This window comes from Nesoenas mayeri, assembly GCF_963082525.1.
Source record: "Nesoenas mayeri genome assembly, chromosome: 2".
NCBI lineage: Eukaryota > Metazoa > Chordata > Aves > Columbiformes > Columbidae > Nesoenas > Nesoenas mayeri.
This window is the reverse complement of record NC_137543.1, coordinates 164,102,953-164,121,960: the sequence shown is the minus strand read 5'-3', so window position 1 is coordinate 164,121,960 and position 19,008 is coordinate 164,102,953. Positions and strand designations below refer to the sequence as shown.

General features: G+C 65.8%; 1 protein-coding gene across 1 annotated transcript; it reads right to left on the bottom strand.

Annotated features, from left to right (window-relative positions):
- Positions 1-1,331: 1,331 nt before the first annotated feature.
- Positions 1,332-16,671, bottom strand: AOC1 (amine oxidase copper containing 1; the record flags this gene model as incomplete). Its single annotated transcript, XM_080364252.1, has 6 exons — positions 1,332-1,610; positions 1,716-1,848; positions 2,447-2,735; positions 2,972-4,537; positions 5,774-5,875; positions 16,494-16,671. The coding sequence occupies 6 exons, from the start codon at positions 16,669-16,671 to the stop codon at positions 1,332-1,334; spliced, it is 2,547 nt and encodes an 848-aa protein (XP_080220378.1).
- Between the last annotated feature and the right edge of the window lie 2,337 nt (positions 16,672-19,008).

Genomic DNA, 19,008 nt, shown 5'->3' with positions numbered 1-19,008 from the left:
CCCCCACGTTAGCTGGCCTAACCGGGGGCCAGGCCGCCCGCGCCCGGGGCTGGCGGGACCGCGGACTGTGCTGCTCTTCCTCCTCATCCTCCTCCCGCAGCGCCGGGGACGCGGCCCCGCAGCCCCTCCCCTGGCAGACCCCCGGGCCGGGGGCGGGGCGCTGAGGGTGCACACGCGTGGGGGTGCGTGTGTCAGCCGTGTTTCGTGTGCCGTGGGGCTGCTGCTGCCCTGTGTGTGCACACGTGTGTCTGTGCACGTGTGTGTGTGTGTACTCGTGTCCAGCACCCCGGGACGCTGTGTGTCTCTCGGGGGGGCTCCTGCTGTGTGGGGACACCCATCCTGCTCTCTGGGGACAGACAGACAGACTGTGCCCGTGTGTCCGTGTGTGCGTGTGTGTGTACGTTCACCCCGCCGCGCTTCCCGCCGCCGTGGCACACATCTGCACGTGTGTGCCTGCGTGTGCCCGCGTGTGCCCACGTGTGCTGAGCCGCAGCATGGGGCGAGCGTGCGGCACCCCCAGCTGTGTCCCCATCTTTGTCCTGGCTGTGTGTCCCTGGGGCAGCGCCGTGTGTCAGGGGTGACCCCTCCCCATGTCTGCTGCCTGCCCCCCCCGCCAGCTGCCTGAGCCCCCCAGTTCCCCTAGTCGCCCCCAGCTGGGACCCCCCGGCCGCTCCCCCCGCACAGCTGGTGGCACAGGGCAGGGGGCACAGCCCCCAGCGCCGTCCCAGCCACCCCATGCACAGGGAGGGGGACGCCCCGGTGGGGAGGGGGCGCAGGCAGGGCTGGGGGCTGCTGCCCACCCCCCGCTGGCTCCTGGTAGCGTGTGCCGTGTTCGTGCTGTCGTCCTGTAGCCGGGCGCCGCGTGTGCCGGACCTGCCGTCTCGCACAGCCCTGCATGTCGCCTTCCGCGGTAGGTGCCCCCCCAATAAACCGGACTGACACCCCGGCTCTGTGTGCGGCTGCGCTGCGGGACGGAGCCGCGGCCGAGCTGTGCCACCGCGGACGGTGTCGGGGGGGGAACAGGACCCCGGGGGGGAACTGACCCCGGGGGGTGCGAAGGCCAAGGATCGGCTCGGGGGGGGCAGCAGCCTTGACCGGTGATGTAATTAAATATTGCAACTGCCGCCGGACGGCGCAGGCACTCCCCGTGCCGGTGCCTGCGGTGGTGCCAGGGCTGCCGCACGGCCCAGGCAGACGTGGGGCCGGAGGAGGTGACATCGCCTTTACTGAGCCTGTGACGGGGCATGGCACGGCCCGCGCCTCGGTGTCCCCGCGTCCGCCGCCATCCTGCGCGGCACAGGGTGCCCCGGGTGCCGGCAGTGCCGGGACGGTCACTCCTGCCAGTAGGTGCCATTGTAGGTGAAGGGCCCCGGCGAGACGCAGGGGCCGGGGCTGGCGGGGGTCCAGCGCTGGATCTGCAGCTGGGAGAAGGTGGGGGGGTCCAGCGGGCGCACGATGACGGGGCTGCGCGAGGCCACCGAGGGGTCCTCGTCGAAGAAGTTGAAGGGGCGCAGGAAGAAGCCGACGGCGTTGCCGGGGGTGGCCGTGTTGGGGATGTCCTCGGCGTGCGGGACGTGCAGGAACCCGACAGTCACCCAGGCCACCAGGTCCTGCACAGAGGGGACAGCGGCCGTCGGTGGGGCACGGGGCACAGCGGACCCCGGCCATGGTGCCCACGCTGCCACCGCCACTGCCCCATGTCCCTGTGCTGTCACCTGGTCCTCAATGGTCTCGTTGTCGTGGATGAAGCCCTCGAAGCTGACCAGCGGCTCCCAGGGGTTGTTCTGGCCGTAGATGCTGCTGCTGCTGCGCTCGTTCTCGTGGTGCCGCGTCACGGCCAGGTGGTACCTGCGGGGGCAGCGGCAGGATCGGGCCCATCGCCGAGGTGGGGTGCAGACCCCCGCGTGCGGGTGCTGGGGTGGGGACAGGACCCATGTCCCACCCCCGCGGGGGCTCCCCGGGCCGTGTCGCCCGCTGCTCGCCTGCGCAGGGGGGACCCGGGGCTGGGGGGACCCGATGAGGGTCCCAGAGCTCCCAGCTCCAGGGGGCTCAGTGTGGCACCTGCAGCGCTGAGGCCACCGGCCATGTCCCCTCTGTGCCAGGACAGGGGGCCTGGATCCCCCTCAGCTGGGGGGGTGACAGCTGGGACCCCACTGCCCCTTGGGCAGGTGCCACCACCCGCCCCGGGGTGGCAGGGCAGGAACAGGGGGTCTCTCAAGGGGTGGCAGCAGCCGTGACTGTGATGGGCTGTTCCCGCAGAGGGGCTGCCGGGGTGGGGACAGGGAGTGGAGGGCGGGAGGTGCCAGCTGGGAAGGTCCCAGCGCTGTGACCGCGGTGGCCGGGTGACGCTCAGGGCTCGGAGCACGGACAGCGGGGCTGGCGGTGCCAGAGGCCACCGGGCCTGGCAGGAGCCACATCCGTGTGCCATGGGGACCCCCCAGCCCACCTGCTCCAGGAGACGCCCTTCTCCTCCTGCCAGCCGCGCGGCAGCACCCGCCCGGCGTGCGAGCTGTGCTGGATGCGGTAGCTGCGCGGGTGGCCCCAGCGGTTGCGCCGGTGCGGGTTGTAGAAGAGCAGGTAGCGCGGCAGCGCCGTGCCGAAGGGGAAGGCGGCCTGGCGCTCGCTGCGGCGCGGCTGCCGGTGCAGCCAGGGCTGCACCACACGGGCGCCCGGGCTCCAGGGGTTGGAGATGTTCTCAAAGCGCACGTCCATTGTCTCGAAGCTGTTGCCGGTGCCTGCAAGCAGAGAGGCCGTGAGCGGCGGCGCGTCCGGGGTGCAGCGGCATCCCGCCCATGGCGGGCACGGGGCTGGGACCCCACGGAGATGCCGCCCTGGGGAGGAGCATCTTCAGAGGGTCAGACAGCAACGCTCCCCCAGGGATGAGTCTCCCAAGCCCCTGGAACTGTGTGTGGGGTCCGGTCCCACCCCCCAGCACCCAACCCGGGGCCAGGGGTGCGGCGGGGGGTGGCACCTGCGATGTCCAGGTCCACCTTGTAGTGCACCAGGTGGGTGTGCAGGTTGCCCAGGACGTGGCTGTGGACGCGGCTGCCGTAGCGCCGGCCCTGCGGCGTGTAGAAGGTGGCGTGGATGAAGCCGGTGGCGTGGACCTTGGCCTCCATCACGCCATTGGGGTAGAAGAGGAAATCCCAGATGTAGTCGTAGTTGTAGACGGTGGAGGTGGTGCGCAGGACCAGCGCCTGCCCCTCCAGCCCCGCGTAGAAGTGGAACCCCCCCTGGTAGTCACTGTCGAAGTGGCGGCGCAGCGGGACGCCCGTGGGCAGCTCGAAGACGCAGATGGCGCTGGAGAAGCGCACGGGCCCGTCGGCGTCGTAGAGGTGGTGGGCATCCAGGTACGTGGCCACCTCGGGGCAGTCGATGCCGTGGGCCAGCTCATAGGTGACGGAGCCCATGCCCCAGCCGGCGTCCATGTACTTGGTCTGCATGGCGGCCGGCGTGTGGCCCCCGTAGAAGGCGATGGCCTCCTGCACGCTCACCTCGTAGGCCAGGCGCTCCCCGTTGAAGCGCAGGTCGAAGAGCTGCAGCCCGGCGGAGGAGCGCAGGCGGAAGGCCAGGCTCCAGCCCCCATACTCCAGCTGGTTGCCGCGCAGCCGGTACCGCCAGCCCTGCGGCTCACACACCTTGGCCCCGTGCACGTCGGTCGGGGTGCCGGTGGCGAAGCGCCCGCGGGGCTCGTAGCTGGAGAAGAGCTGCTGGGCGGGCAGCTCGGCCAGGCGGGCCAGCGCCAGCGTCCCCCGCTCGTAGCGCTCGGCCAGCTCCCGCACGCTGGAGAAGTACTGCCCGTTGTACCAGAGCTGCTGCACCGCCCAGCGCCGCGGGTCGGGGTCGCGGTGGTCCACCAGCACCTCCAGCCCCACGGGGTGCAGGAAGAAGCCCTCCACGAAGCGCTGCAGCACCAGCCAGCTGCGGCGGTCGCCGGGCGCCAGCCCCCGCGGCGCGATGTCCGAGAAGGTCAGGGAGCCCCGGGAGCCGTTGTGGTACCAGGAGCCGGTGGCGTCGCGCAGCAGCGGCTGCAGCGGCTCCAGGGCCACCAGCAGCGTGCGGTGCAGCAGCTCGTACTCCGTCTGGGTGATGGGCCGGGAGGCGAAGGGGATGGTGCGACCGCCCTTGAAGCGCAGGGGCCGGTAGGAGCTGGGCCGGGGCAGGGGCCCCACGATGAATTCGGTGACGTTGGGCTCCGCCTGCCCCCCGAAGAAGACGACGGCCCGAGCCTGGCGCCGGGGCCGGGGGCCGCCCTGGTCCAGGTAGCGCAGGGCCAGCCGCTTCTTGGGGGGCAGCAGCTCCACCAGGAACAGGGTGTTCTTGGCCAGGGGCTCCCCGCGGCTCGGGGACAGCCCCAGCTCGGGGCGGCTCAGCAGGAAGGTCCGCACGGCGCGCAGCTCCGCCGGGGACAGGTCGGCAAAGATGGAGGCCTTGTCCGGGGGGGGCGCGGCGGGGCTGGGGCCGGGGCTGGAGCCAGCTGCGATGCCCAGCGTGGCCAGCGCCCAGGTGAGCCGGAGCAGCCACATCCTTGGGGGACCTGGGGGCAGAGGGACCGATGGGCCAGGGGGCCCTGTCCCTGCCGGCAGCTGCCACCGCTGTCCCTGGCATGGGGAGCAGTCGATCCCCCTGCTCTGCTGCAGCCTTTGGCTGCAGAATTGGTGCTCAGCCCTCGTCCCCACCGGCAGCTGCTGCTGGTGCCGGCATCCTGGCAAGATGTGGGACGGGCAGCATGGGGTGGCAATGGCATCTGCAAGCGGCTGCTGCTGCAAAGGCCACCCTACTGAGCTGTGCAGCACCATAGCGGTGAGAGTGGCACCGCATCGCATCATGCCATGCCAGCTCTCCCATCTTGGGCAACATGAGCCCTGCTGGGTGCTGAGCGCCGGCCTCCCCCAGAGCACCCTCTGTTGGGTGCCTGGGCTCCAGCCATGGGCAGAGGCCCCCAGTGAGGGTCCCTGCTGCCAGTCGAGCCTGGGGGGCACCAGTAAGGATGTGCTGTGATATGAGAGGACTGGGGAGGCCCAGGCTGACTGCAGCAGGGGGGGATGGGCTCTGCTCCGGGTGCCATGGTCCCTTCCACCCAGCAACCCCACTCCATGGCTGCCGTGGGGTGCCAGGAGCAATGGGCACATGGCGGCACCCCGCAACAGCCAGGGCCGCCCTGGCACGCCAGAGCACCCACCCGCCACAGCTGCCCTGGCACGCCAGAGCTCCCACCCGCCACAGCTGCCCTGGCACGCCAGAGCTCCCACCCGCCACAGCTGCCCTGGCACGCCAGAGCTCCCACCCGCCACAGCTGCCCTGGCACGCCAGAGCACCCACCCGCCACAGCTGCCCTGGCACGCCAGAGCTCCCACCCGCCACAGCTGCCCTGGCACGCCAGAGCTCCCACCCGCCGCGGCAGCCGCGCAGGGTGCGAGGGGGCGGGGGGGGCTCCACACCCCCAGGGCGGCTGCCGGACCCGACCTGGAGCCGAGCGCCGGGCACCCACCGGGCGGGCGAGCCGGGACCCCCGTGTCCGGCCTCCCCTTGCGGCCCCTCCCGGCCCCTCCTGCCCCGCTCACCTGCCCGCGCTCCGAACCTGCCCGAGCAGCAGCAGCCGCGCTGTGCCCGGCCCGGCCCCGCCGCCCGGGCGGTGACCCCCCCGCACTGCCCCGCCCGCGCTCCGGGTCAAGGCCGCGGGCGGGCCCGTCCCCCCGCCCGGCGGCCGCGGGACCCCGCGCGCCTTTCCCACGCCCCCCGGGGCTGCGTCCCCCGCCCCGCCGCCCCGCACCTGCGCGCTCCCGCCGCCGCTCGCCGCCGCGCTCCCGCCCACGCGTGGGGGGCCAGGGAGGGGCCCCGGAGCAACCTCCCCGCAACCCCCCCGCCCCGCATCCTCGGGCGGGCACCCGGTGGGCGCAACCCACGCACCGTGACCGCAGCCCCCGGCGTGGGGCGCATCCCCCGGTAGGGGCGTGATAGGGGGGGTGCCCCGCTCCACCTCCCGCACCCCGGCCTCCCCGCGGGTTAATGAACACCCAGCGGCCCCGTGTCCGCCCGGTCGTTTCTCCCCCCTCGCCAGAGTCGTTCTGGCCTCGGCGCGATCAAATTCCAGGGCCGAGGTGAGATAACGACCGCGGAAACCCACGCGGGACCGCGGCCACGGGGGGGTCGCAGGGCGAGGGGCAACTGCAGGTACCCCCGGGGCCGGGCAGCCCCCTCCCCACGGGCAGGGCTCAGGGTGGAGCGGGAACCGGGCCATGCAGAGACCCTGGGTGGGGTGTCCCCGCAGTGTCCCCGCTGCTCCCCAGGCCCCACAGGCCATGCAGGGGGTGACCCAGGGCTGCTCCGAGGAGCCCCCGGGGCCGCAGCAGCCGCAGGGAATGACGCTGCTGCAGCTGTTTCTGACCCCCTGCACCCTGTGTGCCCTGAAACAGTAAATATTTGGGTGGTTTTGACATTTCCTGCTCCAGGGCTACAAAACCCAGGATGCGAAACACCCTTTGCCGGCCAATGTCCATCTGACCGCAGGCAGCGTCCGCTTGGCGCTCGCTGGGAGCTGCTGTGACTGAGAAAAAACAGCCCCCAGCATCTGCTCCCAAGGGGCAATTTTGGGACTGACACCCTGGCTCGGCCGGTTTTGTGGTTTTATGGCTGGCTGAAGTGACGGGGACGCTGGCTGCCACTGACTGCCCATCCCTTCCCTGCCATCAACTACCCATCCCTTCCCCGCCACCCGCCGCCCATCCCTTCCCCGCCACCCGCCGCCCATCCCTTCCCCGCCACCAGCCGCCCATCCCTTCCCCGCCATCAACTGCCCATCCCTTCCCCGCCACCCGCCGCCCATCCCTTCCCTGCCACCAACCGCCCATCCCTTCCCTGCCACCAGCCGCCCATCCCTTCCCCGCCACCAGCCGCCCATCCCTTCCCCGCCACCAACCGCCCATCCCTTCCCCGCCATCAACTGCCCATCCCTTCCCTACCATCAACCGCCCATCCCTTCCCTGCCACCAACTGCCCATCCCTTCCCCGCCATCAACTGCCCATCCCTTCCCTACCATCAACCGCCCATCCCTTCCCTGCCACCAACTGCCCATCCCTTCCCTGCCATCAACTGCCCATCCCTTCCCCGCCACCAACCGCCCATCCCTTCCCCGCCATCAACTGCCCATCCCTTCCCTGCCACCAACTGCCCATCCCTTCCCCGCCATCAACTGCCCATCCCTTCCCTACCATCAACCGCCCATCCCTTCCCTGCCATCAACTGCCCATCCCTTCCCTGCCACCAACTGCCCATCCCTTCCCTGCCATCAACTGCCCATCCCTTCCCTGCCACCAACTGCCCATCCCTTCCCTGCCACCAACTGCCCATCCCTTCCCTGCCATCAACTGCCCATCCCTTCCCTGCCACCAACCGCCCATCCCTTCCCTGCCACCAACCGCCCATCCCTTCCCTACCATCAACCGCCCATCCCTTCCCTGCCACCAACTGCCCATCCCTTCCCCGCCATCAACTGCCCATCCCTTCCCCGCCATCAACTGCCCATCCCTTCCCTGCCATCAACTGCCCATCCCTTCCCTGCCACCAACTGCCCATCCCTTCCCCGCCACCAACTGCCCATCCCTTCCCTACCATCAACCGCCCATCCCTTCCCCGCCACCGACCGCCCATCCCTTCCCTGCCACCTTCCTCACGGAAATCCCCCGCCGTGTGCACACCCGGGCATGCTCCGTGGGGCTGGATCCCGCAGGGACATGGCGCTTTGCCAAGTGGCTGCGCCCATGGGCGCAGAGCCCGTGTGGGACACGCTGAGCAATGTCTCACACCTGCTGTCCCCAGGGAGGGGACTCTGGGCCGTTGGGCCTTTGTGAGCCAGCGCTTTCCTCCTGCAAAATTACAGGGCAAAGCTGAGGAACCCCTGCGCTCGCAGGAGCAGAGCCCAGGTGTTAAATCAGAGCTGCAGAACCAAAGTCCGCGGCTGAGCAGCATCTGCAGGTGAGATCCTGCAGGAGGAGGAGGAGGAGGGTGATGCTGCAGCCTGTGCCTCGGCAGGGCGATGGGCTCATGTCAGCAGTTGGATCTGGCTGTGCAGGTCAACCTGGGTCCAGCTTGGAGGGGACCCCCCTCACCGAGGGGTGCTGGGGGCAGCAGCTCATCCTTCTTCTCCCCCCTCCATCCAGGGAGCACCCACCTCAGCCATGCCACACGTGATTAAATCCCATCTCCTTCCCTGAGCTCGCCCTGCACCATCCTGGGCTGGCGGGCACCCCCCGAGCCCAGGGCCTCCCCACGGGGCTGCTGGTGGCCACATCTCTCCCGGGGTCCCTGCGGGTTTGCTGCCAGAGGAGCCCAGCCACCAGCTGGAAGAGCCACGGCAGATCTGGCCGGACGCCGGCAGAGGAGGCGTCAGGAGCACCGGAGAACCCAACAGTCTGCACGGGAGCTGCCGTGAGACTTCATGCCACTGTTGGCTGTGCCAGGATTACTGTCCTAATGACCTGCGGCTCTGCAGGGAGAACCGTCACATCAGGATAATCCGTCACATCAGGATAATCCGTCACATCAGGTTAATCCATCACGTCGGGATAATCTGTCATGTTGGGATAACCCGTTGTATTGGGATAACCCATTGTGTTGTGATAACCCATCGTGTTGGGATAATCCGTCGTGTTGGGATAATCCATCATGTTGGGATAATCCGTCACATCGTGGTGACCCGTCACGGAGAAGGGCCGGTCAGGCGGTGCTGCCGGGGCTGCCAGGCCTGGGCTCACCACGCTCGCCGCGCAGCACCGTCCGCCTGCCCTCCCCGAGCCCGGGGCTGCTCTGGGGTGGTGGAGGGGGCCAGTCCCGAGCACAGACACGGGGTGATGGGAACCCCCCGGGCCTGGGGTGGTTTGACTGTCCCTGGGTGCTGGTGGATGGGGACACTGTCCCGGGGGGGAGCTGTCCCAGCACTGGATGTCCTGGGGCTGGGAGCACCTGGCACGGCAGGGGGGGACACGGGCAGGGAGGGGTTACCGACCCGTGGGGTTACCCCCATTGGTGACTGTCCCACCGGGATGTCTCCCAGTGCAGCCACCCCGAGCAGGAGATGGCCTAAAGGCCTGGGGGGGCACAATCCCCTGGCCATTCCTCTGCCTGTGCCTCCTGTCCCCATGGCAAAGCATCTCCTACCCCTCCTGTACCCACAGCAACACCCTGTCCCCATGGCAACAGGTCCCTGATCCCCCCCATCCCCAAGGCTACACTGTGTTCCCATGGTAACGGATCCTTTACCCCTCCATCGCCATGGCAACTGGTCCCTAACTCCCCCGTCCCCAAGGCTACACTCTGTTCCCATGGCAACGGGTCCTTTACCCCCCCCCCCCATCCCCATGGCAACGCCTCCCATCCCTCTCCTTCCCGCACCGTCCCCATAGCAACGCCTCCCTTGGCCCGTCCCTCCCACGCCCCCAGGGCCACGCCCCCTCGAGGCTCCGTCACCATAGCAACCTCCCCGGCTCCCGGAAGTGCCCGGGCGGCCCGGCAGGGGTCGCGAGGCCGCCGCTCTATGGTCAGCTAGAGCGGCCCCTGTCGCTATGGCAACGGCAACGCGGCCTGGCCGGGCGCTCCGCCCTGCGGCGCCGGGCGCTGCGCTCCTCCCGGCCCGGCCACCGCTCTCCCGGCCCGGCCCTTCTCCGGCCGGCCCCGCCGCTGGTCCTTGCCGTTCCTGGGCGCTCCCCTGGGGCTGGAGCCCGGCCCGTACCGGCACGGCCAGCCCGGAGCGCTGCGGCGGACAGCGGGCCCTGCCGCGCGGGTGAGACCCGGCTGGCTGCGCTGGCAGGGCCCGCTGGGCGCAGAGGGAGCGCGGGGCGGCTCTGCACGGCGCTGAGCGGCAGGGCCGGCACCAGCCGCAGCCAGCCTGGGCATTTCTGCTGGGAGCACAGGCTGAGAGAGCTGGGGGTTCAGCTGGAGAAGAGAAGCTCCGGGGAGACCTGAGTGCGGCCTCCGGTACCTGAAGGGACCTGCAGGAAGGGAAGATGGACTTGTGATGTGGGCATGTGGTGGCAGCACAAGGGCGATGGTTCAAACTGAAGGAGGGAGATTCAGGCCGGACATGAGGAAGGAATTGTTGCCCTGAGGGTGGTGAGAGCCTGGCCCAGGTACCCAGAGAGGGGTGGATGAACCATCCCTGAGACATCCCAGGCCAGGCTGGACGGGGTCTGAGCACCCTGAGCTGGTGACGATGTCCCTGTCATGGCAGGGGGGGCGCTGGGGCTGGGAAGGGCCCTCCAACCCAAACCACACTGTGACTCTAAGAGTCCCATAGGATGAGCACTGTCCTCTGCATTATCTCAGTTACCACGTTATTCAGGGGGCTGTGCCAGGTGTGCGTGAACTCCCGGGATCCCCGTACCCGTGGTTGTGAGGAATTTCAGGGGTGTCTCTCAAGAAAACTTAGTGCAAGGCCAGCAAAGCTGGTGGGTTTGGGGGAGGAAGAGTTTTTATTAAAAAGCAGAGCCCCAGAGGACAAAAGGGGCAGGATGGGCAGGCCAGGGGCAGGCACAGGTGACACACAACAGGCACAAGGACCTTTTAGAAGCAAAACAGTTTCACCGGGAGTGATGTGGAGCAGCGGGCTGACCCGATGTACGTGACTCTTCCCCAGCGGGAGACTCAAGTGCCTCTTTGCAGCAACAGGAACTCTCCCTAAACCCCCTTGGCTGTCAAAAGCACCGTGTTTGTCATTTTATTGCTAATGCTGAGCCAAAGCTGCGTTAGCAGTGTTGTGAAATCCAAGATGCAGAGACAGCGATTGCTCCTGTCGCCCCGATGTGCTCTGAGCGCGGGAGCACCTACCGTGAGCTGCAGCTGCTGTGTTACCAGCTCAGAAAACTGATCTAGTGCTAAAAGCAAAAAAAACCCCCTCTATTTCTAAAAAAGGAAACCACACGAGGATGTTTGGAACCAAAGGAGCCTTTGAAACCAAACTTCTGAGACGTGTTTATGTTTCACAGGCCATTAAGTTATCAGGCACATGCCGAGCGTGGTGCAGGCGACAAGTGGCCGTGGGAGAGGAGAGCGGGGCTGGCGCTTCCCCACCGGGCAGAGCTGCCGGCGTCAACAGACCCGCTGCTGCCTCGGGACACGCGGGAGGAGAGCGGGGGCTGGGGGCTGCGCAGACCCTATGGGGGGCTGGGGGAACCCCATGGGGGGGCTGGGGAAACCCCATGGAGGGGCTGGGGAAACCCCATGGAGGGGGCTGCACAGACCCCATGGAGGGGCTGGGGAAACCCCATGGAGGGGGCTGCGCAGACCCCATGGAGGGGTGGGGGGAACCCCATGGTTTCGTGGAGCTGCTGGGAGCAGAGGGGCTGCTGCTGTGGGGCAGGTCTGGTCCAGCAGGTTTAGTGCTGCTCTGTCCAGAAACAGGCTGGGGACATTGCGTAGTGACAAATCATATTTTGCATTTTACATTTTGCACTTTACATTTTGCATTTTCCAGTGCAGCTGGTGCGCTGCTCGGAGCCCCCGCACCCCCACAGCCCGAGCAGACGTGTGATGGGACAGCCTGTGCCTTCAGCATCTCCTGGGTGAGCACTGGGGGGTGGGAGGAGTATCTTGAGCCCCCCTCATGCCCCTGCGCTGTCTCCAAGCGTGGGCGTCCTTTCCACACACCCGAGCACCGCGCCACAGGAGCTGCTGCGTGCCCTGTCACAGCGCGTCCTGCCGGGGAGCAGATGAGACAATCCATGGTGTGGGACCCGCCAGGCTGCGGCGGCGTCGCTGTTAGTGAAGGGCAGGGTGGTGCCATCATCATGGCGTTAAGGGAGAACCAGACAAACATCTCTCATTCTGTTTTTAAGGTGCCAGTCTCAAAAGCTTCGTGTTCATCAGGGGTACGTGGTCTGGTGGTGGCAAGAACTGGCAAGATCCTCCCCGTGCTGGAAGCCGAGACAGACTCGGCCTTTGGGCCAAGCCGGGTCTCTGGAGGAGGCGGCAGCAGTTCCACACCCCCCGTCCGGAGGAGGAGGCTGGAGACACCGCGATGCTGTGCACGAGCAGCTGCTCACAGCGTTGCCAGAGGTGCCTTGGACGCTGGTTCTCAGTAAGGTGAGATTTACTCACAGTCGCCTCTGCGTTGTTACCAGCCTGTGGTGAGCTGCACCTCTGAGCACATGGCTCTCCCCTCGACCCTGAGCTGTGACAGGGTCCCTCTCGCTTCACCTGCTGTCCCCTTCCTGGGATGCAGGGACAGTGAACAGGAGTGAGCGTCTATGGGATCAGAATGTCCTGAGCCAGAGGGACCCACAGGACCATGGAGTCCAACTGCTGTCCCTGCACAGGACACCCCACAGGCCACCCCGTGTGTCTGAGGACGGTGTCCAGTCTCTTGTTGAACACTGTCAGGTTGGGGCCGTGACACCTCCCTGGGAGCCTGTTCAGTGTGCAGCACCTCTGGGGAAGAACCTTTTCCTAATAGAATCACAGAATATCTGTGTTGGAGGGACCTTCCCAGCCCCCAGTGCCCCCCCTGCCATGACAGGGACATCGTCACCACCTCAGGGTGCTCAGAGCCCGTCCAGCCTGGCCTGGGGTGTCTCAGGGATGGTTCATCCAGCCCCTCTCTGGGTACCTGGGCCAGGCTCTCACCACCCTCAGGGCAACAATTCCTTCCTCATGTCCGGCCTGAATCTCCCTCCTTTAGTTTAAACCATCACCCTTGTCCTCCCAACCTGCTATCCCACTGCACTCCTCCGGCACAGCCTCCTGCCGTCCCCGCGCCCTCCCCGGCCACCTGTGACCCAGCAGAGCTCCGTCACCTCCCTGACAGCCCCTTGTGCAGCTGCTCCGTCGCAGCCTGCGGTTCCTCGCGCGGGAGCTGTTCCAGCCGATCCCCGGTGGGATCCGGCATTCCCGTGCGGCGGGGGCTGCGCCCCGAGCGCGCCGGGGCAACACGTGTTGGGAACGGTTCAGTTACAAAGGGGCTGGATTGTGGCGTGACATGTGAAAAGCAAACACAGGGACTGGACGTGTCTGGAAAGCTTCAAACGTGCTGCCACAGCCCTGCTGTGTTTCTTGTGGAACCTCTCGCTGTCTTATTTCTTAGCAGAAAGGAATTATGAGAAAAAATTGTTTGCAGTTAACTCCCACCCCAAAAAAGGGCCTTCTGGAAACCTTGTACCCGCCAAGCAGGAGAAATGGGGTTATTTGTTCTGCTACCAAACATCTCCTCTTCCTAAGCCACCCCTTTATAGCTCCGTGGAGCCGCGAGGCCGCGCTCTGCTCCGGCTCGGCGTGCAGCGGTTGGTTTTCCGTGGCCGCGCTGCCCCGCCGTGTCCGGCAGCCGCTCTCGGGGGGCTGAGTGCTCCCGCGTCCGCGCAGCCAGCCCGGCACACCCGGCACACCCAGCACACACGGCACACCCGGCGCACACGGTGCACACGGTGGCCGCGGTGCGCAGCTCCCCCGTCCCCGCAGGCTCTGAGCCGCCCCAGCTGGTGCCTTCACACCAGCTGCTGCGCTTTTTTCCGCCTGTTCCATAACTGCCGTCAAAACCCTTGTAATCAAAAGAATAACAGAACACACAATGGCCCTGTCAGTTCCCGCATCTCTTCCGCCAGCTGTTTGTTTCTTTTAAGAGAAAATCTTCCATTACTCAGGCCTTTTATGAGTTCACGGTTCTTTTTGGGGCCCGGATTTGGTGTTTCAGAGAAGGGACGTTTCCTTTTAAGGCAGAGAGCTGCTTTGGGGCCGGCAGCCGCTAAATCACACGGGTGAGCAGCGCTCCTGCTGCCGCGGGGAATGGGGTTTGGCAGCCCAGCCTTCCCGGGGCTGCGGAGCCCCAGGCGTGAACACGTTCCTTCCTGATCCCCTCTGAATTTACCATCTTCTAGTTCAGAACCATCACCCCTCGTCCTGTCACAACAGGCCCTGCTGAAGTCTGTCCCCATCTTTCTAACAAGACCCCTTCGGTGCCCCCGTGTTGATTTGGAATCTGACTGCCAGCGATTCTTGCAAGTCATTCTGTGTTTCTCGAAGGTTCCTGTTGTATGAGGTTTCGGGTGATGGTAGCTTGGGGTGTTTTCTTTACACAAGCAGAAACCGTGGGCTGTACGAGAGCGATCTGTTGAGATGGTGACTCGAGCAGCACTTCAACATTCTTTCCTTCTGCAGTGAAACCTGGCGTTCCCAAAGTTCGGGGTGTGAGTCCAGCTGCTCACACAGCTTGGCGCTGAGAGGAGGGACTGGGCCGGCCACTCAAAAAACCCGACTTCAAAACCAAATCCTCCGGTTTGCCATCCGCTGAGAAGCACAAAGAGGAGTCTTAACTAACTTAATCTTAACTGATTTAACCTCAGCTCATTTCACTTCCCGTGGCTCTGTCCACGCTGTTTCGGTAACGTAGCGCTCACAGCTGGGGCAGCTCCATGGTGAAGCAGCTGGGCCGTTTTTCATTCAATTGATCTGGTATTGTTACTGATTGTGACACCGTCCCCCTCTTTCTCTTCCCTGTTCCCCACGTGAGGTGGGCACGAGGCCCCTGTCCCTGCGTGACACACAGGAGGGACTGGGCGCTGCAGGCTGTGCCACCCCCATGTCCTTCCTCGCTGCTGTGTCCCGTCCCACGGAGCATTGTCCCCTGTCACGGGGGTGCCACCTGCCTGCTGTGTGTGCTGTGGTGGGGTGCAGGGAGCGGGGGACCCTGCAAGGGGTCACAGAAATGAGGAGACTGGGCAGGGGGGCCAGAGGAGCCCCAGGAATGACCCGAGGCTGGAACAGCTCTGCTGGGGACAGGGGAGAGAGCTGGGGGGTTCAGCTGGAGAAGAGAAGCTCTGGGAGACCTTAGTGTGGCCTTTCTGTGCTTAAAAGGGGCCCGTGAGAAAGATGGGAACAGAGTTTTGAGCAGGGCCTGTTGTGATAGGACAAGGGTGATGGGTTAAACTAAAGGAGGGAGATTCAGGCCGGACATGAGGAAGGAATTGTTGCCCTGAGGGTGGTGAGAGCCTGGCCCAGGTACCCAGAGAGGGGTGGATGAACCATCCCTGAGACATCCCAGGCCAGGCTGGACGGGGTCTGAGCACCCTGAGGTGGTGACGATGTCCCTGTCATGGCAGGGGAGGCACTGGGGCTGGGAAGGTCCCTCCAACACAAACGGGCTGCGATTCCATGATTAACCCTGACACAGCCAAAATGTTAATAGTAGGAATGGGGTGCAATTAGTCATGTCACATTTCCGAGTGACCAGGAAGCCTTTTGTTGTTTGGGTTTTTCGCGCTGAGCAGGAGGCGGCTGTGCTGGGGGTGCTGGTGCCGCTGGTTCTGGGGAGGAGTGTGCTGCACAGGGCCGGTGTCGGTGCTGCAGCCCCCGGGCACCGGCGCCCTGGGGAAGCGCCTTTCCTCGGGGCAGCGCTGGGGAGCGCTCCCGGTGCCCTGCTGATGATCTGATTTGTCAGCATATTAGAAACTGGGAGAGTGTCCTTTCCAGAGCGCAGTCCCTTCCCCTGCGGGCCCTGGGTGGCACGGGCCCTGCAGAGCAGCGGAGGCGGAGGGTCGGCAGGTGCTCTGTCCCTGCGGAGCAGCTCTCCAGCGCCTCGCAACGCGGAGACCAGGTCGTGCCCTTGGGAAGCCACTTTCAGTCTCTCCTCCTTCTTCGGTACTTGGGTCACAGGGAAGTAATCACCGTAATTTTTAGCACTAAGGAAGTGTAGACCCTAAATGTGTCCCTTGAGGCACTGAGAGGATGATGGACACTCCTCAGTGTCTTCAACTCCCGCGGCACCTCCAGCTCTGGTCTCATTCCAGAAATATAATTGGGAGAATGTCTCCCGGCCTCATGAATTCATTCCAAACAGCAAAGAAAGAAGGGGAGTTTTGGACTTTTCATGATTTTTCAGTCCTGAAGCACAAAGGAGCATTGGGGTCCCAGCGTGTCCCGCTTTGAGGGCCCATCCCCCCCGTCCCCCCGTGCCCGGCGCTCAGCCTGGTTACCGCGGCCGCACCACGTGTGCGCCCGGCACGTTGCGGGGCGGCGGCACAACTAGGGCATCCCAAAAAAGCCACCTGGGGCCGCGGCATGTGTCGCGCTCGGAGGTGGCACAGAAAGCGGCGAGAAGGGACGTGTCTGTGTAATAGATCACCCGAGCGCTGGCCTGGAAACGCGGCTGCGGCGCCGAGCGGCGGCTGCTCCGCCTGCCCCAGTTCTCCCGCCGCGTTCTCGCCCTGCCAGCAGCTCCGAGCGGCGGGTCACCGCCAGATGGGGGGACAGGAGGCCGCCGGTGACACCCAGGGGGGTTTGCTGCTCCTCCGCGATGTCACCGGCTGTGAACGTTTGCAATATGTTGTGTGGAGCTCCGTGCGGTCCTGGCTGCTGGGGCTGGAACTGCTCGTGCCCCGAGGGCACTGGAGCAGCCTGGGCTGTGCTCTAGAGACTGAGAATAACAGCCCCACATCCCCCGGCCAGCCCTGGGGTGCCGGTGCAGAGGGCGGCAGAGTGGTGTGGTGGCTGCTCTGCATGGACTGGGCCATACCGGGGCTGCTCTGTGTTGACTGGGCCATACTGGGGCTGCTCTGTACAGACTGGACCATACTGGGGCTGCTCTGTACAGACTGGGCCATACTGGGGCTGCTCTGTACAGACTGGACCATACTGGGGCTGCTCTGTGTGGACTGGGCCATACTGGGGCCGGTCTGTACAGACTGGTCCATATGCCCGTGGGTGCTGCGGGGCTGCCAGGGGGTGCTGGTGTACACAGGAGCCGTGGGGTTGGCCTGGGGCACCCATGGGTGCCAGGGGAGCCTGGGCAGGGGTAGCACTGCGAACCGGCCAGGCCGGCGCTGTCCCCAGGCCGGCGCTGTCCCCAGGCTTGGGTTGTCACCTCTGGAGCTCTCCAGGTCCTTCCCGTGGCCGCCTGAGCCAGCGCCGTGGGCAGGACCGCAGGGCGGGGGGCTGGAGACCCCGGGGCCGGGCAGCCCCACGGACCTTTGCCAGGGGAGAGGGGTGGGGGACCGTGGGGACACTGAGGGGAGGGCGGGCTGGCGGTTGTCCCCGTGGGGGGTCAGCAGGTGCTCACATCCCTGGCATGGCGTGCCGTGGGGTGGTGTAGCGTGGTGTGGTATGGTATGGCATGGCACAGCCGGCCGGGGGGGCACAGCGGGAGGGGCTTCTCCTGCGTATCGGCAGCAGTGGGGGCGTTTGGTGCTTGTGGGGGCGTTTCAGCTGCCTGCAAAATTTCCAGCCTCTTTGGCACAAAAATGCAGCACATGGCCCGGGCTGTGTGTTCGGTGCTTGTGGCAGCGCCGGCACCGTCTCCTGTGTGTGCCGCGTGTCCCGGCAGCGCCATGGCACTGGGCAGGGAGGGCAGGGGGACGGCAGGATGGGACACCCAGACATGTCCCTCCTGCCGCCCCGGGAAGGTGGATGTGACACGGAACAATGTCCCTCCTGCTGCCCCGGGAAGGTGGATGTGACACGGGACAATGTCCCTCCTGCTGCCCCGGGAAGGTGGATGTGACACAGGACAATGTCCCTCCTGCCGCCCCGGGAAGGTGGATGTGACATGGGACAATGTCCCTCCTGCTGCCCCGGGAAGGTGGATGTGACACGGGACAATGTCCCTCCTGCCGCCCCGGGAAGGTGGATGTGACACGGGACAATGTCCCTCCTGCCGCCCCGGGAAGGTGGATGTGACACGGGACAATGTCCCTCCTGCTGCCCCGGGAAGGTGGATGTGACACGGGACAACGTCCCTCCTGCTGCCCCGGGAAGGTGGATGTGACACGGGACAACGTCCCTCCTGCTGCCCCGGGAAGGTGGATGTGACACGGGACAACGTCGCTCCTGCTGCCCCGGGAAGGTGGCCAGCACTGCCGGGAGCATCAGCCAGAGCCTGTGCCGGCCCCATGGGGGACAGGGATGGAAGGGGTGCAGGATGTACTGGGGCTGTGGTTTCCTGTGGGGCCGCAGTTCCACCCATGGATTTACCGGGGCTGCAGTTCCACTCCATGGATTCACCAGGGCCACGGTTCCAGCTCGTGGATTTACCGGGGCTGCCGTTTCACCCCATGGATGCACCGGGGCCACGGTTCCAGCTCGTGGATTTACCGGGGCTGCCGTTTCACCCCATGGATGCACCGGGGCCATGGTTCCAGCTCGTGGATTTACCGGGGCTGCAGTTCCACCCCGTGGATGCACCGGGGCTGCAATTCCAGCCCGTGGATGCACCGGGGCCGCGGTTCCCTGTTGTAGGAAACAATGATTTTGCAAATACAACAGGCTCAGGCAGGATCTCTCAGCAAAGCAATTATTTTAATAACGATATCGCAACACCGGAAGGTCGGCACACACAATAGGGCAAATTCCCTCCCCGGCTCCCCGGGGGTTGGTTCTGCAGGTTTACAGACCGCCCCGCCTGCCTCAGTTCACAGATTTCGTTCATCTGATTGGAACAATACCCCTCCCGCTATCAATCTCTTTCCAATCTGTGTTCCTGGCTCTCGGGCTGCCCTTCCCCCTCCATTCACCTGTAAATACAGGAGTCAGTTTGCATTCCAGTGTTAGTGCCAAAGGACTTTGTTTTACATTAAGGATTCATAGTCCCATGTCTCTGGTCCTTCCCCCCCCTGCTGGGCTCAGGCTCCTTAGTTCTGTGAAAACAACATTCCTTCCGTAAGTGTCCTTACACCTGGGGGGCTGCAGCTCCGGCCCGTGGATGCACCGGGGCCGCAGCTCCGGCCCGTGGATGCACCGGGGCCGCGGTTCCAGCCCAAGGATGCACCGGGGCTGCAGTTCCTGACCCATGGATGCACCGGGGCCATGTTTCCGGCCCGTGGATGCACCGGGGCCGCGGTTCCAGCCCAAGGATGCACCGGGGCTGCAGTTCTGACCCATGGATGCACCGGGGCCATGTTTCCGGCCCATGGATGCACCAGGGTTGCAGCTCCAGCCCATGGATGCACCGGGGCGGCGGTTCCAGCCCAGGCTGTGTCCCTGTGCCCTGTGCCGGCGGCTCTGGGGGCTGCAGGCTGCAGGGAGCATGTCCCCAT